Genomic DNA, 25,144 nt, shown 5'->3' on the forward strand with positions numbered 1-25,144 from the left:
TGGCACTTATTTAAGAAAATGAAACAAATGAAGGTACTTACATTGAATTCTTCATTTAATTTATCTTTTTCACTGATATGTGTTAATTAATCTATAATTCATATATAAGTGTTCATTGCACCACCGTCGCTCCGTTTCGCCGATGTTCATGTAGTAAAATTCTAGCAGCGTATGGAATGCGGCTCTCTGCGATTCATTCAAAAGATTGTTGCGAAGGTATTCCAAGCATTTGTCACTCCGTTTCGCCGATGTTCACACGGGGCCGTCCCGCCTGTCGCCTGCTTCGTGGTTCTCGTATCCGTTTCGATTAGTGGCTTCAAGTCGGATTCTTTACAGCCGTTGTGCACTGAGTGGATATTTTCGGAACCCAGTGCTGGTGATGAAGGACAGACATAGTGGTGTAATTTGGTGCACGGGCGCGTTCTCGCGGCTTCGTCGGCAGACTGTATGCTGCTGGAAGACTGCTTCCACTTCCATATACAATTCAGGAGCACTGGCGCCCCACAGTTCATTAGGCAGCTCTTTCCCCTGTTCGCCACTCAGGACATTGTTCACTTAACACTTCAACATTAAAGAGGGATCCAGTAATACCACTTGAAAGTCAAGAAAAGCTAACATGTAGCGCATTGTCGCTACAGTCCACTGTCCAACACTAAATTCACTGAATTTTCATGAGGAAATCACATCCTCCCGCCAGCGACACTTCGAGGCACGGTGCAAAACAGCAGAACCGTCTCGCCCGCAGAACACTCTCACTCTAATAGTGAGGCTGCCACAGTCGCCATCTAACATTTTACTTCTAACATTGGGACTTTCTCTATTAGGCAGCAGACTACTCAACTCTAGGTTCGAATAACTAATGATTTATTGTTCTGATTTCATATCAGCGAGACCCATAGAGAACGCTCGGGCATCGATGTGGAGGGTCGATGCCATTGCTGACACAGCGTGTCAATTGCGCGTGGATGTTTAATTTACCAGTCGGCGCAATTTGACACCATGATAAAATAATCAACCGTAGCAACAATGTTGCATCGGTTGGCGACTTACAGTGTCGCTCAAAAGTGTTCACCACAGTCTCACCACACTCGTCGTCAACTCTCGGTTACACTCCTTCCACGTCGGTTGTATCGTCTAATCCAAATCCACCTCATAACGCCTGCCAAAGCGTAAAGATCCACGATCAAACTACAATACTTCTCTCTACCGCAGTGGTTAAGGTTCGGGATGCGAACAACAATTTTCAGTTGGCCAGAGCACTTCTGGATAGTGGACCACAGCCCAGCTTCATTTCGGAAGCTTTGTGTCAGAGGCTTGGTCTCAAGCGGACAAAAATTAACACGCTGATTAGTGGCATCGGACAGTCCATGGTTAACGTACGTTATGGAGTGACGCTTCCGATTGCTTCTCGCTTTGGAAATTTTGAATCCAGCCTAGAATGCTTCGTTTTACCGAAACTCACCGTCGCGCTACCCAGCCACAATATCGATATAACTCATTGGCGTATTCCATCACACTTGCCTCTAGCGGATCCGCATTTCCATGTCATTATAGGCGCTGAACTGTTCTTCACATTATTGGAAAAGGAGCAGATCAGTATCGACGTTGGATGTCCATTCCTCCAAAAACAGTTCTTGGTTATATATTCTGTGGCAAGTTTACTGAAAAAGTCCCTTGCACTATTGCGCTGGCGAGCCACTATTGCTCTGGTGAATCTCTTGACTCACAATAGGAACGATTCTGGGAGATCCAGAGCTTTGATGACCAGAAGGCTTACACTGCAGATGAGCAGTTTTGTCAAGATCATTTTCGTCAAACAGTTATGAGAGATAACAATAGTCGTTTCCGTCGGTTTTTGTCCATGGAAAAAAAGGCTTGCCGTCGATGAAGGTCTTACAGACTGAGTATAAAAAATTCATGGAGGAATACGAGCAGTTAGGACATATGGAGGTGAGTACGCACGCGTTGAACGGTCTGCAATTTTTCCTTCCACACCATGCCATCCACCGCCCAGAGAGCACAACACAAAGATTCGAGTGGTGTTTGATGGATCTAGTCGTGCATTCAACAACGTGTCAATCAACGATGCTCTGTTTGTTGACCCTTCGGTGCAACCTGTACTATACTCTACTTTCATCAACTTTCGAATGCCATGCTATGTTGAAACCGCCGAAGCAGAGAAGATGTTTCGGCAAATTTGGGTCCATCCGGATGATCGCCGATTCACACAAATCCTGTGGAGAAATAACCCGTCGGAACCGATTCAAGTGTACCAACTCAAAACCGTTACATACGGCCTCGCAGGCTCACCGTTTCACGCCACTCGTGTTCTTGAACAGCTAGCTTCAGATAATGGAGAACGATATCCTCTCGCCGTGCCAGTAATTCGAAAAGGAATGTATGTTGATGATGTTCTGACTAGACACGATGATCTTCCTACTCTACGGGAAACCTGCAGGCAATTAATTTCCCTGTTGGCGGGCGCAGGTTTCGTGTTGCGAAAATGAGCTACTAATAATGTCGCAGCTTTGGCCAACGTTCCAACAGAGCTGTGGGAGACTTCCAACCCACTGGAAATCGATCGTTCGTCTGCTGTTAGAACACTCGGCTTACTTTGGTTTCCTCAATCCGACAAATTCGTATTCAAGATTCCAGCACTTCAGGAACTAAACATCATCACTAACCGAGTGATGGTGTCCGAGATGTCGAGCCTGTTCGACCCCATTGGCCTCCTTGGTCCTGTCGTCATCACTGCCAAGATGTTTGTGCAAAACCTTTGGGCGGAGAACCTATCCTGGGATGCGGAGCTTTCGAAGGATTTTCAAGATTGGTGGTTGAACTATCGTACTGATATCCAGCAGTTGCGGTCTCTGAAAGTGCCGTGAAGAATTCTGGTCAACATGGTTCGCCAATATACTTTACATTGTTTCTGTGATGCTTCCACGAAAGGTTACGGATGTTCCGTCTACGTCGTCTTGGAAGATGACACGGGAGAGCTCCTAAGTTATCTTTTTACTTCGAAGTCGCACCATTGCGGAGTCATTCAGTTCTAAGTTTGGAGCTCTGTGCTGCTTTACTGGGGAGCCAACTCATCGATACACTTCGCAAGACGACAGAATTCATAGAACCAGCGTTTATGTGGACTGATTCGACTATTGTGCTACACTGGATCAAGTCGAAGTCCAACAGCTGGAAGGTCTTCGTATCCAATCGTGTGGTTGAAATTCAACGATTGACGAAGGGACTCCAATGGAGACATGTGCCCACTGAATTGAACCCTGCAGACCGGATATCCTGAGGTGTCATGCCGAGTCTAATCCTGCACGATGACCTGTGGTGGTACGGACCTAGATTCCTGCGATTTAGAATGAAACAATGGCCCGAGCGAGTTATTATGGTTCCAGAACGGCATATAGTTAACGAAGAAGTTCGATCCGTTTTGGCACTACATGTTTGCGTCAGCGAAGATGAACTCTTCGATCGCTTCTCTGAACTATCAGAATTGATAAAATTCGTCGCCTACTGTCACCGTTTTCGAAGTAACTGTCGTACTCCAAAAGGTCAACGTTCGAATGGACCGCTTTCGCCAGACGAATGCGAGATGGCATTGAAGAATTTGATTCGTATTGCATAACATTCAGCCTTCCCATTAGAGGTTAAAAGCTTGGCTCTTGCACAAGATTCGCCGAGAATACCGAAAACACCACTCCGTAACCTCAACCTATTCACGGATAATTTCGGACTTCTGAGAATTGATAGCCGAATACGCAACTCTAATGCTCCATTTGATAGCCGTTTTCCAATTTTGCTACCGTCCAATCACAAACTTAATTTCCTGATTGCACGAGCAACACATCTCAAGACATTACACTCCTGCTTGCCACGTTGCGTCAACGTTACTGGCCGCTCCGGGGTCACAATCTGATACGTAAAGTAGTTCGTCGCTGCGTGACCAGCTTCCAATGTCAACCAAAACCTGCCACTCAGATCATGGCACCTCTACCAGCAGTCCGCCTCACACCAGCCCGTCCATTGTCGTATACGGGGTTGGATTATTGCGGGCCGTTTTACGTTCGTCCATTGAATGGGAGAGGCGTGTCGGTGAAAGTGTACGTAGCGAAGTCGTCGTCGATCTCTCCGCTGTGTCGTGTATCAACGCCGTGAATCGCATCGTTGCGGGCCGGGGCCGTATTATTGAGCTACATTGCGATAATGCGACCGCATTCGTCGGGGCAAATCGTGAGCTCATCGCGTCGCGTAACCCATCAGTTCCTGCATCAGTTCAAGGGCGACGAGTGGCGACATCATTGTTTGCACAAGTTTCGATTTATTCCTGCTCGTTCACCACACTTTGAAGGACTTTGAAGGAGGCGGGAGTCAAGTCATTTAAGCACCCCTTCCGTTGCATTATGGGACAGAAAGCGTACACTATGGACCATTTTTTCACGGTTTTTGCTCAGGTGGAGGCTACACTCAACTCTCGTCCTCTGTCGCCTTTGTTGGACTCTCCTGATGCTCTTAATGTCCTCACGCCGGCACATTTTTTAATCGGTGAGCCACTAGTTACGATTGCTGAACCCGATCTGGGTCACATAAAACCCGGACGCCTGGATCACTTCCTGGAGATGAAGAAATCAAGGCAAAATCTCTGAACCCGTTGGTCGCGGGATTACCGAAGCCAACTGCACCAACGAACTAAGTGGAGGAATTCTCAAATCAACCTGAAGCCAGGACAACTGGTTCTGCTGAAAGATAACACTCCGCCGCTCCAATGGCCTTTGGGGTGCATCGTCGAGACCATCCCTGGGAAGGATGGCCATGTTTGTGTGGTCGTCGTTAAAACGACAACAGGGCAGTATAAACGAGCTGTCACTGAGGTCTTTGTTTTGCCAATGGATCCTGATGCAGAAGACGACCACACAACCACACATACAAATCTTTCTGATATCATGAATGTTTGCACAGGTCAAATGACGGTTGCTGTAGTTAGGGCAGATTACATATATTTCTCAATAAAGAAAATAACAAGAGAGGGGTAAACACTGAAATAATGGAGGATAATGAAGTTGCCTTCTAAATGGCAACAAGTTTGCGAACAAAACGGCGCATATTTGACTTAAATTGGATAATTTTATGTATGTTAAAGAAAGCGTCAAATTTCGATCATAAATACGACACTTCTTTTTCCCCAACCCAATATGTTGTAACAATGTAATTTACAAGAAAATTTTGACTAAAAGTTTAAAATGAGTCATTTGACCCCTCGTGGTAGGTTTAGTGTTAAGATTGACTACATCCAAGCGATAACGGAGTTCATTTCATCCCAGTTCATGAGCATCTCTTCAACCTCGCACTGTTAGCCTTTATCTATCTATATAAATAAAAATGGAAAGCCAAATCTGTTCGTAAGCGGAAAACCCGAAGAAGGGATGGATTTTAGCTTCTTTATTTTGTTGAATTTGTCATTTCCCATAGATCAATAAAGTGGAGAGCAAAACTGGAAAATTTTCGGAAAACTCTGAAGGAATGTCGGAAAATTTGGAAAATTGAATTCCCATACGACCGAAAATTACATCATGATAAGCGTTGTTAGGCCATTGCATATTTGCGCTAGCGAAGTTGATCTTTGTTCGAAAGTGGAAAATGAAATTTCAGGCAAAACAACGCATTTCTATATCTTCTATCTAGGTAGATAAAAATAAATATATAAATAAAAATGTTAAAAATGGAAGGCCAAATGTGTTGCTAATCGCAAAATCCGATGAAGGAAAGGTCCCTTTTGAGCCATCTTCATTTTGTTGTATTTGTTGTATTCTGCTCATAGAACAATGTTATGATGAGAAAAAGTTTAGAAATTCGTTCTAAAGAATTCATGTCAAAACAATAATTATGGGCGGGAGGAAGTTCACCGGGTCAGCTAGTATATATATACAGCCATTCCATGCGTTCTCAAGGGGAAAAATGATTTTCGGACCACCGGTTAACTTTAAAAAATCATATCTCAGAAACGAAAAAATAGCATCTCTGAAATCGAGATATGTCATATTAAAAATCCTTATTTTTCACGAAAAATATAAAAAAGACGGGTGTGTAATGTGGGGGACATAATCAGAGAGACGTAGGACTACACCAAGGAGTGTCAATTATTCGAATATCATGGAGCACAGATCCCAGAATGAGCAGCTTTTCATGTACAAAATTACAGAAAAAAAAATCAAAGGATAAAATAAAACCTCAGTACTCAGCAAACACTCAAACGTTTCTATTCAAATACGAAAAAATAAAAAGTTTGTCGTGCAAATGTCGTGCGGTGCAAATGTTGTAGGAGTTATTTTTCAGCCGGCAACGAACACACAGTTGATGGCAAGCACATCGTAATAGGAATTTACCGCCTGGTATCGTGATATAATTGGGCTTTGCATTCCTCATGAATAACTGTGTTCTACTAGTCAAGTCCTTCATTTGATACCAATATTGATGGGGCTTTGAGAAAATATGTAATCCGCCATTTTGTAGCGGTCGCCATCTTGGATTTTCAAGATCATGAAATACGCAGTTTTATAATGACTGCAGAGATAAAGGTGTGCTCCGAATTTCAGATCAACCGGTCAACAGGAAAGGGGTCAAATTTCAATTAATGTGGTACCGTACCGTAGACAAAGATGTTACATACAAACATACAAATATGTCATAACTAAATACAACCGTTTAAAAACTCCAGCATTCTATCAAATCGAGCGCTATTAGCCACTCATTCACCCGGATATATCAGCTTCCCGATAATCCGGAGAAGCTGTACAATTATCTGATTGATTTGAACGAAGACGCCTTCGAAAATCTAGTGTCAACAAATTATATTGACTTTGTCATCGTGTCCCCAAGCGGTGCAGACAGCGGTGTGGATGCTGGAGATAGTGACTCGGAGGACGGCCCTTCCGGTTTTGGCAAACAAGTGGATGTCGAGAGCAACATTGAACGAGGCCAATCACAAGAATGCTTCTCGGGCAGCAGCAAGAAGCGGAGAGCCAGACACTAGGAAAAAATGTCCTTAAATTGGTTTCACTATCATTTTTCATGAGAACTACATTTGAGACATAATCGACACAAATCTTGCAACACTACTCATTATCGTTTGTGTTTGACGTTTCCTTAGCGTGAGCACGTAGAATTTACCCGTTCATAAATGCAGTGTAATCGTACTGCACCGTGCAAATCTCTTTTCCCTTCTTTTGAATGTCGAAAACAAAGTTTCAGAGCATTCTATTCAGATGAAGTCGTAGTGGCATATGATAGTTAAAAGGTTTGCTAACTGTTTTCAGAATAACGGTTTTCATTTCTTCAAAAATTGCGAATGTATGAATATTGACTCAAACTCATAATCGTACTCTGGTTGAAATTTCAACTCGAGTCATAAGCCGTTAATCAATTTCAGGATTCCATCATTAGCATGGTATCCCTTGTTCATTGCAATTATCTTTAGCCGTTTTTTGGTGCATTCGGAAGGAATATTCATCCATTTTTTGATCAAGTGGTTTTTCAAATCGTTATTTTTAGAAATTCGATGATTTCTAAATTGTCTTACACAGATGACCATATTTTTTTACTGGGATTGATGTTGGGAGATTGGGGAGAAATATCAATAACCTTTGAGCAATTATAATCATTCTTCGCCGATTGCCCGAAGTAACCAGACGAAGGAAAGTCGCGTCTAAGTTCCGTTATCGGTTACCGCGTGATTGTTGTTTTTTTGCCGCTGTAGAGTCCATTTCGCTATCTGGATAGTGAGTGCAGTACCTTGCCTGAAAGTGGATAGAGGTTTTCATCCTCGGAAAACCAAGGATTGGTTTTTTTTCGTCGCTGCTTCGCCGACATGCGTTCATAGGTGAATAAGATTGAATATACTGAGAGAAAATATTTATTAATTATAAGTTTTTTTTTTGTTTTTGTGAATTATTATTATTGTGAATTATTATTATTGTGAAATATTATTTAAAAAACAAATACTTAGAATATAAGTGCCAATTTTAAAATGGCAGAGGGTGGGGGACCTTCGGATATGAAGGTCTCTGACTCTAGTTCCCTCCTAACTGATAAAAAAGTCACTCAAACGCGTTCCAAATACGGAAGATACTTCTTCTGGGGACGAATCAGCTAACCCTACCAAGCGTCCCTCCAAAAAACTAGCAAATCTCCCATCTGCCTTTAACGATACCACTTTACCTTCAACCTTTTCTTCTCCATCTGTTCTCCCCACTCCTTTTCAATCTTCGCCTTCCCACCCTACTGTCCCCGATCCCTCTCAATCCCCGTCCTCGCCTTCCCCCTGTTATTCCCACTCACCGTGTGAAAGTCTATCCAGAAGATGCACCCGGAACTGGTCCCTGAGTTGTTTCCTTCAGGCCTAAGCCAAATGGAAAAGCGTTGAGAGTCATGCAGATCGCGAAAGATCTGGCAAGGTATACCAAGGTATACCAGCGGATAAGCAAAATCAGGTCCGACCCGACCTCCGTGGAAATAGTTCACCTTCGAACAACCCAACATTCGAGGGGACATCAAAAACCCCAACTGTCCCTGTTTTCCGTCCAGTTCAACTTCCCAATCGGGATTTATAAAGTTGTCTGACCTTGTGGATCAAATCTTCACGTGTTTTAATGTTTCCGACTCCATCAGAACCATTGTCACCGCAATGCTTCCAGTATTAAAGACAATTTTGCAGCAATTGATGGAAACATGTCCCCTCCTTGCAAAGATTATCTCTCTTGATGTCTAATTTAAATAGAGAGGTCGGAGATATCACTGTTTTACAGTGGAATTGTCGTAATCTTATGCCTAGATTGGATACATTCAAATTTTTAATTCATAACTGCATTTGTGATGTTTTTGCTCTGTCCGAAATATGGCTTTCTTCGCGAGATGATCTCTCTTTCCACGATTGTAATATTATACGCTTGGACCGTGAAGACAGATACGGAGGGGTGCTATTAGGGATCAATAAGTGCCACTCATTTTTTTAGAATTGACCTTCCACCTATTGGAGGGATTGAAGTTGTTGCTTGTAATGTAAACATCAGAGGCAAAGATCTCTGTATTGTCAGCTTGTATTGGCCTCCGAGAGCTGCGGTTTGCCGCAAGCAACTTGCTGACATGTGCTCACTTCTTCCTGAGCCACGGTTGATTTTGGTAGACTTCAACTGTCACGGAAACGCCTGGGGGAACAGTACGATGACAACCGTTCATCGTTGATATATGACCTTTGTAACAGCTTCAATATGACCGTTTTGAATACTGGGGAAACAACATGCGTATCTAAACCTCCTGTTAAACCAAGTGCTCTTGACCTCTCGCTTTGCTCGAATTCACTATCGTTAGATTGCAAGTGGAATATAATTCAGGATCACAACGGTAGTGATCACTTGTCAATCAAAATTTCCATCACCAATGGGTTGCATTCTTCTGAATCTATAAACATGGCATACGACCTCACAAGACACATTGACTGGAAAAAATATGCGGACGCGATTGCTCTAGCCATGAATTCCAGAGGAGTATAACTTCTGTTCTCGTTTGATCTACGATAGCGCAGTTCGCGCTCAAACGAAACCCATCCCAGGTTCCACTATTCGTCGAAGGCCTTCCAATCCATGATGGGATAGCCAGTGTTCCAAGCTTTATGGAGATAAATCGAATGTATTTAAAGCTTTTCGGAAACGTGGAACCATTGAGAAATTTTCAAACGTATTTAGACCTTGAAAATCAATTTAAAAACTTGATCAAAGGGAAAATACGTGCTCATTGGCAAAATTTCGTGGGAGGTTTGTCACGAGAAACGTCAATGAAAAAATTATGGAAAGTGGCTCGAAACATGAGAAATCGCTCTTCATCCAATGAAAGCGAGGAATATCGATGTATTTTTAATTTTGCACGAAAGGTTTGTCCCGCTTTCGCTCCAGTGCAAAGAATTATTCGAGATATACCACAAGATAGGTGGGATCTTGATTCCTAGTTTTCGATGGTAGAATTCTCTCTTGCTCTTCTTTCAAGTAACAATTCGGCTCCAGGAATGGATAGAATTAAGTTCAACTTGCTGAAAAACCTCCCTGATGTGGCGAAACATCGCTTGTTGAATTTATTCAATCGATTTCTGGAGAATAATATTGTTCCAGATGATTGGAGACAAGTACGAGTTATAGCTATTAAAAAACCCGGAAAACCCGCGTCCGACTTCAATTCGTACCGCCCAATAGCAATGCTGTCTTGTATACGGAAATTGTTGGAGAAAATGATCTTGTTTCGCCTTGATCGATGGGTTGAAACGAATGGCCTACTCTCAGATATACAATATGGGTTCCGCAGGGGCAAGGGGACGAATGATTGTCTTGCGTTGCTTTCTTCAGAAATTCAAATGGCTTACGCCGAAAAAAAAACAAATGGCTTTAGTATTCTTGGACATAAAGGGGGCTTTCGATTCTGTTTCAATAGAGGTTTTGTCGGACAAATTACACTCTCGGGGTCTGCCACCTCTATTGAATAATATGTTATATATCTTGCTTTGTGAGAAACATTTGAACTTTTCTCACGGAGATTCGGCAGTAAGTCGGGTCTCTTACATGGGCCTCCCCCAGGGCTCATGTTTAAGCCCCCTTTTGTACAACTTCTATGTAAGCGACATCGACAATTGCCTTACACAAAATTGCAGCCTAAGACAACTTGCAGATGATGGAGTGGTGTCTGTCGTAGGATCAAACGAATCCGACCTGCAAGGACCCTTACAAGATACTTTGAACAATTTTTCAACCTGGGCCATTGGGCTAGGGATCGAATTCTCCACGGAGAAAACAGAGATGGTGGTTTTTTCTAGGAAGCATAGACCAGCAAAACCAAAGCTTCAACTTTTGGGTAAACCGATCACTCATGCTATGTCATTCAAGTATTTTGGGGTCTGGTTCGACTCCATATGTACTTGGGGGGCCCATATTAGGTATCTGAGTAAAAAATACCAACAAAGAATAAACTTTCTCCGTACAATTACCGGCACCTGGTGGGGAGCCCATCCCGAAGATCTTATAATGTTGTATCGAACAACTATTCTCTCAGTGATGGAGTATGGCAGTTTCTGTTTTCAATCAGCTGCCAAAACACACCTCATTAAACTCGAGCGAATTCAGTATCTTTGTCTCCGTATCGCGTTGGGATGTATGCCCTCAACGCATACCATGAGTCTCGAGGTTTTGGCAGGCCTACTCCCACTAAAAGATCGCTTCAAATTATTATCTCTTCGGTTCTTCATCCGGTGTAAGGTCATGAACCCATTGGTGATCGGAAATTTTGAGCAGCTGATCGAGCTAAATTTTCACTCCGGATTCATGAGTTCATATCACGAGTCCACAGGATTTGGAGTGTTCAACGAATTTTTTAGCACCTCACACAGTCTTCAGAATCCTTGCTCAGTGTATATTGCTGAATTGGCAGCAATTCATTGGGCGCTGGACAGCGTCGCCTCACGACCTGTTGAACACTATTACATTGTAACGGATAGTCTTAGCTCTGTCGAAGCTATCCGTTCAGTGAGGCCGGAAAAGCACTCGCCGTACTTCCTTGAGAGAATACGAGAAATTTTGAGTGCTTTATCCAGACGCTGTTATGTCATTACCTTTATCTGGGTCCCTTCACATTGCTCCATTCCGGGTAATGAGAGGGCTGACTCATTAGCAAAGGTAGGTGCAATTGAAGGTGATATTTATCAACGTCAAATCGCCTTCAATGAATTTTATTCTTTAGTCCGCAAAAATACCATCGCTAACTGGCAACGCAAGTGGAATGAAGATGAATTGGGCCGGTGGTTTCACTCGATTATCCCTAAGGTTAGCCTCAAACCGTGGTTCAAATGTGCCGGTGAGAGATGTGTTGGCTCGGTTAGACCTTGATTACATGTCCCATATATATGTTTTCCTTAAAGCTATAGATCTTCGTGTGTGATTGTCCCTACATCCTTATACCCTCCTTTCCTTCCTTTGCGGGTAATTCGTCCCCTTGCTATAAATAGTAGAATAAGTTGAAATGTAAATACACTATAGATATACGAATAGATTTAAGAAATGAGTGTTCATCAACATTGTTACAATTTCCTTATATCCCATCCTTCTCCTAAAAATATGTCACCCTCCTAAACTCGAGTACACTGCGAGTAATCGGTTTTCCACCTTACTAACCATAGATCTAAGAAAATTGTTTATATATATAGTTTTAAAATTATATTTAAGAATTCGGCTCCTTTAAACTTAAGTAACTGAGCCTGTAAAAATAAACGAATTAATAAAAAAAAAGCAGTGCACTGAAAAACCAAACAACAAAAAAATCGCCCTTTAGTTCTGGAGAAATAGTTGGGTCTCCACATCTAATTCCATAAATACTGAAGCCTCAAAGTTTATGAGAATTAACGTAGTAATTTACTCACATAAAATAGTGAACCAGTCATTTAGACTAGTTCGGTTTAGGTAGCGATGATAATCAAACACTTTGAATTATGAATAAAAAATAACACTTGCTGCTCAAAAATATCCAGTTGATCGTTGCAAATAATGTCATGTTTCAAAAAGTATAATGGAAAAACAGGAAGTGGGTTATATCTATGGTATAACCGCAAGGGTGACGTAGGACTATCGTTGATTTAGAGATCATTTGTTCGAAGTTGAATCTAAATCCATTCTGAATGAATGAATAAATGAATATTTGGGGGACTTCGAAAACGAGAGCGTTACGTTGGAGGCACAAGGTTTTATGCATCCAATATAGGATACGAAAAACCTTGTTCTGAAGAATAATCTTCAGAAGCTAACCTGCTAACTGTACTTGATTGACAAATCACAAACCCAAATGTATTACATGGATATTTTATGGATAGAAAACATTAAAATAAACTCTTTCGCTTGAATGTAATTTTCAATTCCAAGGGGAACTGGCAGATTGTTTTCCAGCAACGATTAGATATTTCCACATTTTCCTCGATACTGGAAGCCCACCAGTGGTTAATACTAACTCGATAACCACCTGTTAATAGTACTTGATTGAAAAATATTTGGTCACAGTGTTACACGGATAGAAAACATTCAAATAAACTCTTTTACATGATTATATTTTTGAATTCCCAGAGGAGCTGGCAGATTATTTTACAGCAATGATTAGATCTTTCCGGAACTTTCTCGATGCTGAATGGCATCCAAACGGAAAGAATTCTGCGCGTGTATGTGTCGATCCTTGCCGTCCACCTCCTCCAGTACGTTAGGCAACGATGTTGTCTTGTCGATGTCCTCACGAAAAATGAATGTGTCTCATCACCAGAATATCGCTTAAGTATGCTTTTTGTGTGTGATTGAATCGAGAGAAGGTGTGGTTTACGATGGCAATTTGGAAGGCAAACTAGAGGGGAATGAACTCTCTGATCTCGGAACTTTCGGCGACTGAGCAATAATCGATTGCGGGCGCATACAATATAGGATACGTAAATATCCTACTGATGGGGAAGAATAATCTTCAGAAGCTATCCTGCTAATTGCGATTGATTGAAAAATCACAAAACCAAATGTATTTGGTCACAGTGTTACATGGATAGAAAACATTCAAATAAACTCTTTCACATGAATGTATTTTTAAATTCCCAGAGGAACTGGCAGATTATTTTCAGTAACGATCAGATATTTCTACATTTTCCTCGATACTGGAAGCCCACCAGTGGTTAATGCTAATTCGATAACCATCTGTTAATAGCACTTGATTGAAACATATTTGGTGTTACATGGATAGAAAACATTAAAATAAACTTTTTCACATGAATGTATTTTTAAATTCCAAGAGGAACTAACAGATTATTTTCCAGCAACGATTAGATATTTCCACAATTTCATCGATACTGGAAGCCCACCAGTGGTTAATACTAACTCGATAACCACCTGTTAATAGTACTTGATTGAAAAATATTTGGTCACAGTGTTACACGGATAGAAAACATTCAAATAAACTCTTTCACATGATTGTATTTTTGAATTCCCAGAGGAACTGGCAGATTGTTTTCCAGCAATGATTAGATCTTTCCGGAACTTTCTCGATGCTGAATGGTATCCGAACGGAAAGAATTCTGCGCGTGAATGTGTCGATCCTTCGCCGTCCACCTCCTCCAGTACGTTAGGCAACGATGTTGTCTTGTCGATGTCCTCACGAAAAATGAATGTGTCTCATCACCAGAATATCGCTTAAGTATGCTTTTTGTGTGTGATTGAATCGAGAGAAGGTGTGGTTTACGATGGCAATTTGGAAGACAAACTAGAGGGGAATGAACTCTCTGAGCTCGGAACTTTCGGCGACTGAGCAATAATCGATTGCGGGCGCATACAATATTGGATACGGAAATATCCTACTGATGGGGAAGAATATTCTTCTGAAGCTATCCTGTTAATTGCGATTGATTGAAAAATCACAAAACCAAATGTATTTGGTCACAGTGTTACATGAATAGAAAACATTCAAATAAACTCTTTCACATGAATGTATTTTTAAATTCCCAGAGGAACTGGCAGATTATTTTCAGTAACGATTAGATATTTCCACATTTTCCAGTGGTTTATGCTAACTCGATAACCACCTGTTAATAGTACTTGATTGAAAAATATTTGGTCACAGCGTTACATGGATAGAAAACATTCAAATAAACTCTTTCACATGAATGTATTTTTAAATTCCCAGAGGAACTGGCAGATTATTTTCCAGAAAAGATTAGATCTTTCCGGAACTTTCTCAATGCTGAATGGCATCCAAACGGAAAGAATTCCGCGCGTGTATGTGTGTGATGGATTCCCTTCTGGCCTAGGGTGCACAAACAGGCTCTTGGTGACACCGTTCATCCGCGCTTTCATGATAAACGAAGAGCAATCACCACAACATCGACAACATGCTCCAATCGCTGTTCAATTAGAACTGAGTGGATTTCCGAGCGGCGCTCGCTTATATACCGATTGGTGATTTCAATAGCCTGTTTTGAAAGCAATTTTAAGACTATTGAAACAAGTTTTTGGATCAAAAACAACAAGTATAGAACGCGTAGAAATTTTATCTTTCGAATGAAGTGTTTATCATACCATTTCGTTCAGTTGTTTAGGAGCTATTAACGCTCAAAATCTCGGTCTCCGGCGTAACGCTTTCGTTTTCGAAACTTTGATTTTACACCCCGGTATAGAAATGAAAGACGTAGTCCTACGTCAAAAAATGAAGTCATTTTGACTGTTGTGATGAATCTAGTGTTATTATACAGCGAAAAGTGCTGCACATACCTTCTTCTGCCGGCATATTTCCATCCAGGCTCCCCGAATTGATAATAGCTCCCTGAACTTATTGTGCCGTATGTGGGATACGGAATCTTCTTATTTGCAGCTATATACTCCCAGCCGCGCTGAACAGGATACTGGATACCAGGAGCTATGCTATTGTACCTTTCGCCATATCTATTACTATGCGCATCGACTCTGTCTCCGTATGACGGCCGGTACGCATAAATAACGTTTGTATTACTTATTCTTGGTATGTCTATAAGACTGTTGGTAGCGCCAGGGACTCCATACCAAGGTTGATTTCTATCCGTTATATAACGTACGTTGTTGGTGTTGTGTGTTCTGCAAATAGTTTGTTATTAGAAGCAGGGTTATGTTTTGTGCGAGAACATTATGATAAGCGATTGGACAATGTAAGCTATTAGATAAGAACAACTTATTTGAAATACAAATGTTTTGAAATGATTAGGTTTATTTCAAATTCATTAAAATCATTTCCATAATTTGTTCGCATGTTGAAAGCAACCATATCTGTAGCCTAGGTCAGTTACTTACAACATAGCTCACGAACGTTTGTTAGTTTGAAAGAAAAATATTGTCTCTCAGTGTTTATTTATGATAATGCGCAAAAAAAGCTGAACAGTTGACATAGCTGTCTTAATTGTGATTACGGAAGTGACACTGGAAACCATTCGCTGTGGGAGAAGGGCATCCGGGAAAACAGGATGAAAATTTATGAGATAGAATGAATAATTGAACGAACGAATTACGTGTTAAAGGAGAACCACAGTAGGAACAGCTAAAAATAAACTACTTTATGTTCTAATTGTATAATCTGGATTTGTTGAAATTTGCCTGTTCGTATAATTTTTCGACGATATTGTACATCCAAGACATCGATATGCATGAAAAAATCTGGACTGAAGCAGCAAATGTACATGTTTTTAGTATTGTTGTTTAGGTCTTGTCCGAAGAATCGGAGCCATTTCTTCCGAATGACGTCCATCGGGAATCGATGGAATGATAACTTGTGGGATATGTTTCATAAGTTGGACTCGAGCCCGGGCATCAATGACCAAACGCACACGCATCCGAGTGCCACTCATCGAGCCATAGAGTTGCCCGAAAATGGAAATATTTTATATACATCCTTTCGCAGTCGAGCCGCCGTAAAAAGACCAGTTTCAAAAAGCAGCACATAAACAATGTGTCCTGGGTACTCGTTTAATTATTTTGACTTTAATGGTTCACTAACTCCTCGATCTCACGTATTATTGACATATTTTCAATAAAAAAAAGTAGCAAAACGAGTAATATTCGAAACAAAAAAAAACTTGTTATGAATTGCTTTGCGATCGCTGCTTTCCGTCGAAGCTGAGATGCCATAGTTGAGAGTGTATAAGTGAAACGTGACTCGGTGGCAATTCGTCATGTTTTGGTGGAAAATCCTCACATAAAGAGGGCTTTAAAGGTTAAAGCTCTTCATCTTACATAATCTCACATCGGAAAAAGTCTGAGTTTCGCCAAAGCTCACATGGACCGACAGTGGGACAGTATGTTATGACAAAGAATGTTTTCACACGAATTCATTTTGCTATATATCACAACGAAAAGTTCTTCAATTTATAGGTTACCTTCACTGACGAAAAAAAGTTCAATTTGGATGGTGCGGATGGTTTCAACGAGTACTGGCGTGATTTACGGAAGAAGGAACAGTTTTTCAACCAGGAATTTTGGTGGAGGCTCGTGCATGGTTTGGGCGGGATTCTGTGCAACAGGAAAGCTCAAGATAGCTTTCACATCATTTAAGGGTTACATACATGTTCTGGAATCCTCTCTCCTACCGTTTTTGCGTGGATATCGTCACAAAAAAAATTCACATTTCAGCAGAACAATGCTACTATTCATACCAGCAAGGAAACTAAACAATGGATTAAGGACCAAAACCTTATTTTTTTTTTGACCGGCCGGCTCGCTCTCTAGACTTGAATCCTGTTGAAAAACTTAGGGGGAACCTTGTACACATAATCTACACTGAGGGAAAACGGTACATCACGATTGAAGAGCTCAAGGTTGCAATTTCGATAACGTGAAAAATATCGAGAAATCCGTTCAGCAGAATTTGGTAAATAGTATTCCAACAAGAATTTTCCATGTTATTAGCCAAATGGCAAAGTTGTCAATTATTGAGATGTAAATCAGCCGAACGTTTTGAATTTTTCATTGATAATATCTACGAATTTTGAAATGGTCTTATAGAAACTGGTCAGCTGAAATTATCATATTTAAGCACAATAAATAAACAAACAACTCTTTTGAACTAAATTAACGTGAAATATACTTTATTCTAAGCATTCAACAATGTATGAATGTATCTTGTTGAAATTCTAATTGTTTGTGTTCCAACGAAATAGAATCGGAGTGGTCTTATAGAAATTGGACAGAGTGTAGGAGCGAAGAATCGGGCATAGTTACTTGACTGTTTCCAACATGGCTGCTGCAAATCAACCTATAAGGGCGTCGAAGAATTTTAAGAGAAAGGCTCAATAAACGTAGAATTTGAGGAAAATTTGGTTCATTACTTTTTGTATTTTTTTCATTGCTATCCGGAATTAGTTCAATTTTTTATACATGTGGTCTATTCACCAAAAAATTATGGTTTTGTTTTCATTTTGATATAGGTGCAATCGAGCCGTACTTTTTCAAAAATATTGAGAAGCTCACAGTTACCGTCAATAGCGAGCGTTATAAGGGAATGTTAGTCGAATTAGTCTAATTGAATTCGATAGTGATGACATTCTATTTCAACAAGATGGTTCGTTGATCCGATAATATCGCGAATTGGACCTCACAACTGACCACCGATATCGGAACCTAACACCTCTATGTTATGCTCTATTTTAAGTCTAAAGTTCATGCCAATGAACTAACCAGAATCATCGGGAAATGTTTTTTTTTAACTTAATTTATTTTCAACTGGCTCAGCAACGTTAAGCATCAATGAGCCGTGTTTATGAATAGGGAAAAGCCTCTGTGAGTAGAACTATGCGAATGTTCTTTTTCATAAAGGCATAAAAACCCTATGATTTTTTCAAGAAATAGAACAATATAAATAATTATACAACAATTCATTATAAAATATTATTTAAGACTTTTTCTTGAGAATTTTTTATAGAGATAACCACCTCCTTGATGATTTCGAGCAATTGCGTGCATCTGAGTATTTTTGAGTTCTGAAGAAAATAGTTGAAGAAAAATGAAAACGTTAATAACCATATATTATTGATAAATAATAAAAATATTCATAACAAAAAACAAAAAAGTTGGAGAAGTAAACGATAATAAATCAACATAATTGCATCGAGATTACGAGTAGCCAGAACGTCACGGATCGAAACATTGAGTGGCATTCCCTTTTTGCGAAAATTTTCCATTAAAGATAACCTTTTATTTTGAAATTCAGAGCAATACCATACAATGTGATCAATATCGTGGTAACCTGTACCACAAATACATAGGTTACTATCACTGATGTTAATTCGAAAAAGATGTGCATTCGAGGAATAATGATTAGACATGAGTCTGCACACTACTCGAATGAAATCACGAGAATAATTATATCCTTTGAACCATGGTTTGAGGGAAACTTTAGGAATGATAGAATACAGCCACCGACCTTTATCACTACCATTCCAACTTGTCTGCCAACATTGAAGTGCACGTTCACGAGGAAAATGGATATTTTCATCAAAAGTAATTGGCCTATGAAATAACAGTCCTTCCGCAGCGCCCTTCTTAGCAAGAAGATCAGCTTTTTCGTTTCCTGGTATCGAACAATGAGAGGGAATCCATACAAAAGTGATATTAATTGATCTTCTTATCAAAACACTTAAAAGATGTTGGATTCCAGAAGAAATACGAAGAATATCTAGACCTTACCGAACGAAGTGCATCTAAAGAGCTGAGACTATCAGAAAAAATGTAGAAAATGTTCAGGGGACAAGGTCTGAATATGTTGTAATGCAGTGTATATTGCAGCCAATTCCGCAACAAACACCGAACAGGGTAAACTAAGCTTCCGGAATATGGAGAAGTTATTATTAAATACCCCAAAACCTGTGGAACCATTAAGACTAGATCCATCAGTAAAAAAAGTTTTGGTTGAGTCAATATGTTTATATCTTGACAAGAAAATTGCAGGCATGACTATTTGGCGGAGATCACGGAAATACCACTCACATAAACTTTCATTGACAAGTCAAAATTAATAAAAGGATTGAACAAAATTGTAGGAATCGTCTGGAAACCAAGTAAAGCAGATGAGCTTTCCAGGGTCAGAAATTTAAGATATAGCGACATTCGCTTAGATTGAGTGCCTAAGGTTAGCATTTTTTCAAAGTTTGCTATCACTATCGGATTGAGTGTTTCACAACGTATCAAAAAACGAAATGATAACTCGAAAAAGCGCACAGAAAGAGGAAGGATACCAGCTAAAATTTCTAGGCTCATTGTATGTGTTGACTGCATACATCCTAGAGCAATACGCAAACAGCGATATTGGATCCTTTCCAGTTGCAGAATATGAGTACGGGCAGCGGACCTGAAGCAAAAACTTCCATACTCCATAACAGATAGAACGGTTGTTTTATACAACCTAATCAAATCGTCGGGATCAGCCCCCCCACCAAGTCCCTGTTATGGATCGGAGAAAATTTATTCGTTTCTGACATTTTTGTTTCAAGTAACCTATGTGTTCACCCCATGTGCCTCTGGAATCAAACACAACTCCTAAATACTTGAATGACGGCGAGTGCCTAATTGTTCTATCCAAAAGTTCAAGTTGCAATTGTGCGGGACGGTGTTTTCTTGAAAACACAACCATTTCTGACTTTTCAGTAGAAAACTCAATACCCAATTTACAAGCCCACTCAACCAAATTATCAAGAGAATCTACAAGGGATTATACAGATGGATACTGTCTTTGCCTGTTACCGACACTACACAATCATCTGCATATTGTCTCAAAGTACAGTTTCCTGATAAACAAACATCGATGTCATTTACATAAAAGTTGTAAAGGATTGGACTAAGACATGAGCCTTGAGGAAGGCCCATGTAGCTAATCAATAAAACTGACGAAGAACCATGGGAAAAACTCATATGTTTTTCACGCATTAGGTTAAACAAAAAACTATTTTAATTTGGAGAAAACCCATTTAGATGAAGTTTTTCAAAAAGAACCTCAATGGAAACTGAATCAAACGCACCCTTGATATCTAGGAACACTGATGCCATTTGTTGCTTACTACACAAGGCAATGTCAACCTCTGATGAAAGCAGAGCAAGACAATCATTAGTTCCTTTACCTCTACGAAACCCGAACTGCGAAGGTGAGAGGAGGTTGTTGGATTCTATCCAGCTGTCTAAGCGACATAGAATCATTTTCTCTAATAATTTTCGAATGCAATAGAGCATTGCAATTGGTCTATAAGAATTATAATCAGACGCATGTTTACCAGGTTTCAGAATAGCTATAACTTTAATCTGTCGCCACTCATGCGGATCAACGTTTTGCTCAAGAAAAACATTGAACAATTTAACAAACGTTTCTCGCATTATCAGGTAGATTTTTCAATAAGTTGAATTTGATCAGATGTCTCCAAGAAGGGAGGTGGAGCAGGTGCTGAGTCTGGACATATCTTCTTGGCAAAGTCAAAGATCCACCTTTCAGAATATTCTACTTGTTCATTTGAATGAGTTGAATTTCTCATTTGTCTGACAACTCTCCAAAGAGTGCTCAAGGAAGACTCTCGGGAAAGCCCATTCACAAAATAGCCTCTCTTTTTGGCTTTTATGAAGCTTTTGAATTTACGCTCCAGATAAATGTAATTGTCGTAACGTTCGCAGGAGCCTGATTTACGCCAATTCTTGAAAGCATTCGATTTTTCTTTATAGAGATTTGTACAATCTTGATTCCACCACAGATTAGGAGAACGTCTGCGAAACGAATTCCTAGGAAAACGTTGTGTTTGAGCATCAATAGCACTGTCATGAATTAAACCAGCTAGAAAATTATATTCTTCTAACGGGGGTAACTCATTAACTAATGCCACTGATTCTGAAATAATTGAAGAATATCTCTTCCAATCAATGTTTCAAGATAAATCATGCTGAACATTTCTAGTTCCAGACGATTTAGAATAATTTGAAATAGAAACGGTGATCGGCAAATGATCACTTCCATGTGAATCTTGGATAACCTTCCAATAACAATCTAATGATAAAGAGGAAGAACAAAGGGAATCTAAGTGACTTGCGCGGCCTGATGAAGGAGCAATTCTTGTTATATCACCTGTATTTAAAACTGTCATGTTGAATTCATCGCATAGATCATAGCTAGAATTAGCTCTGCGATCATCAAAAGATTCACCCCAGCCAATGCCATGTGAGTTGAAATCTCCCAAAATAAGATGAGGTTGGGAAGAAGCTCAATTATATTCACAAGGCATGTCTAAAGTTTGTGGTAGCCAGACGTGATTGTTGCGACTCCGGATATTCGATTGGTCTCGTTAGCTACAAAACCGGACAAGTGTTTTTTTTTCTCCTTTTTTCGTTTGGGATTTTTTTTCTCACGTCGCGCGTGGTTGTCACGGCGGAACATTGGACAGTGTACAAACCGGGAAATCATTTCAGCAGAGCTGGAAAAGTGATTGGTTTCTGCTGTATCATCGCCATTGCTGGCATTATATCGCGCGTGTACACACCAATACCAGTGTGATTGCGCATACCGTGGATAGTGTGGTGAAGTGCCGTTGACCGACTCATAATCGCAGCTATTCTTTGCGCGTGATCATCCGATTGAGGAGGAGCCGCCATCCTCGTCGCACTTACAACTCATTCGCATACAGTGCGATTCAACGACCACCGGCGACTGTGTGTGGTAGTGTGCGACACACATTCAATTGTGCCGAGTACGATCAACCGATTGGGAAGCAAGCATCGGTTGCCAGTTTATCTGCACTGGTGTACAATTGGGTGAATAAAAATTAATATATTTAATTCTTTTTTTCTATTTTATTTTTATATTATTATTTTTATTATTATGTTAAATACATTAGATTATAAGTACAAATTGTAGAATGTCAGAAGGGGGGTCTCCAAATATGGAGATCTCTGACGATGATTCCCCAATGTTAGTAAAAAATAACAAAAGAGGAACAGCGAAAACACTTAAACGCGTTACTTTAACAGGAGATGCTTCGTCCGGGGACGAGTCAGCTAACTCCACCAAGCCCCCCCTCTAAAAAGTCTGCCACTCACTCCTCTCCATCCCCTAGCCCTTCCGCCCTTCCTTCGATCCCACCTCCCCTCCCTGTTGTCACCGATCCCATCCAATCCACGTCATCTCCTTCTCATGTTATCACCGATCCCCCTCAATCCACGTCATCTCATTCTCATGTTCCCACCGATCCCACTCAATCCACGCCATCTCCTTCTCATGTTATCACCTCTCCACGTGTCAAGGTCTATCCGGAAGATGCACTTGGAACTGGTCCATGGGTTGTTTTCCTCAGGCCTAAGCCAAACGGAAAAGCGCTTAATGTTATTCAGATCATGAAAGATCTGACAAGATACTCCTCCGTGAAAGAAATTTCAAAAGTTAGACCGACCAAACTGCGTGTTGTCGTGGATAATCGGAAAGAAGCAAACGATATTGTCGTCGACCAGAGATTTACCCTAGAGTATCGTGTCGTAGAAATCTCGGGAGTGATAACCGAAACGGGTCTGACGAGCGAATCAATTATAGAAGGAGATGGTAGATTTAAAAAACTACCTTTGATGAAAATCAAAATCTTAGAATGCCGACAACTCGGCAAAGTCTCCCAGGAAGGGGAAAACTCTAAATTTACGCCGTCCGACTCGTTTCGAGTAACTTTTGCTGGTTCCGCTCTCCCTGACTACGTTCTTCTTCTTCAATGGCACTAACGTTCCTAGAGGAACTTCGCCGTCTCAACGTAGTATTACTTGCGTCATTTTTATTAGTACTTAGTTGAGATTTCTATGCCAAATAACACGCCTTGAATGCATTCTGAGTGGCAAGCTCTAGAATACGCGTGATCACAGTGCAAGTCGGAGGAAATTTCTTTGACGAAAAATTCCCCCGACCAGAACTACGTTATGGTGGACAAATTGAGGCTGCCAGTGCGACTCTTCGTGCCAAAGCCCATGACTTGTCAAAAATGCAAGTCAGTTGGTCACACTTCAGCTTATTGTGCCAACAAGGAGCGCTGTGCCACTTGCGAAGAGCAACATGTGGGTAAATCTTGCAGTGCGACTGAGCAAAAGTGTCCATATTGCAGAGGAATTCCACATGTGCTCTCGGCTTGTGAAACTTATAAGAGTCACTGGGAGAAACAGAAACGCTCTTTAAAGGAACGCTCGAAGCGTACTTTTGCGGAAATTTTAAAGGGCGCTTCTCCACCGGCCGAACAACAACCAGAACAACCAATCTCCACACACAATGTCTTCTCCACGTTGCCAGTTGACGAAGTAGAAGCGGACACAGCTGAAGAGGGCACACCGTTCATTTTCCAAGGGAATCCCCGGCGCAAAAATGTGTCCACTCCCAAACTTCAACGACAAGTTCCATCGGTGATACCCCCTGTTAGCATGCCTAAAATATCGAGTGCAGCGGACAAGCAAAATCAGATTCCTCCTGGCTTCCGTGGGAATAGTTCACCTTCGAACGACCCAGCACTCGAGGGGACATCAAAAACCCCAACTGTCCCTGTTTCGCCGTCAAGCTCAACTTCCCAATCGGGATTTATAAAGTTGTCTGACCTTTTGGATCAAATCTTCACGTGTTTTAATGTTTCCGACTCCATCAGAACCCTTGTCATCTCAATGCTTCCAGTATTAAAGACAATTTTACAGCAATTGATGCAAACATGGCCCCTCCTTGCAATGATTATCTCTCTTGATGTCTAATTTGAATAGAGAGGTCGGAGATATCACTGTTTTACAGTGGAATTGTCGTAGTCTTATACCTAAATTGGATGCATTCAAATTTTTAATTCATAAGTTCAATTGTGATGTTTTTGCTCTGTCCGAAACTTGGCTTTCTTCGCGAGATGATCTCTCTTTCCACGATTTTAATATTATACGCTTGGACCGTGATGACAGATACGGAGAGGTGCTATTGGGGATCAATAAGTGCCACTCATTTTTTCGAATTGACCTTCCACCTTCCACCGAAGATCGAAGCTGTTGCTTGTCATGCAAACATTAAAGGCAAACCCCTCTGTATTGTCAGCTTGTATTGGCCTCCGAGAGCTGCGGTTAGCCGCAAACAACTTGATGACATGTGCTCACTCCTTCCTGAGCCACGATTGATCTTGGGAGACTTCAACTCTCACGGAACTGCCTGGGGGGAACAGTACGACGACAATCGTTCATCGTTGATATATGACCTTTGTAACAGCTTCAATATGACCGTTTTGAACACTGGGGAAACAACACGTGTACCTAAACCTCCTGCTAACCCAAGTGCTCTTGACCTCTCGCTTTGCTCGAATTCACTATCGTTAGATTGCAAGTGGAATGTAATTCAGGATCCCAACGGTAGTGATCATTTGCCAATCAAAATTTCCATCACCATTGGGTCGAGTTCTTCTGAATCTATAAACATGGCATATGACCTCACAAGACACATTGACTGGAATAAATATGCGGACGCGATTACTCTAGCCATCAATTCCAGAGATGGTTTACCTCCATTGGAGGAGTATAACTTCCTTTCTCGTTTGATATATGACAGCGCGGTTCGC

At 40.8% G+C, this 25,144-nt stretch overlaps 1 protein-coding gene across 2 annotated transcripts in view; it reads right to left on the reverse strand.

The window, feature by feature from the left end:
- The window catches only part of LOC129777106 (uncharacterized), a 52,531-nt gene that overhangs the window by 20,695 nt on the left and 6,692 nt on the right, over positions 1 to 25,144 (reverse strand). For both annotated transcript variants that reach the window (XM_055783179.1, XM_055783180.1), the window contains exon 2: positions 15,321 to 15,659. In XM_055783179.1, coding sequence (XP_055639154.1) covers positions 15,321 to 15,659 — 339 coding nt within the window. The remainder of the gene's footprint in view (positions 1 to 15,320; positions 15,660 to 25,144) is intronic.

The sequence above is a fragment of the Toxorhynchites rutilus genome, chromosome 3 (assembly GCF_029784135.1).
Source record: "Toxorhynchites rutilus septentrionalis strain SRP chromosome 3, ASM2978413v1, whole genome shotgun sequence".
NCBI lineage: Eukaryota > Metazoa > Arthropoda > Insecta > Diptera > Culicidae > Toxorhynchites > Toxorhynchites rutilus.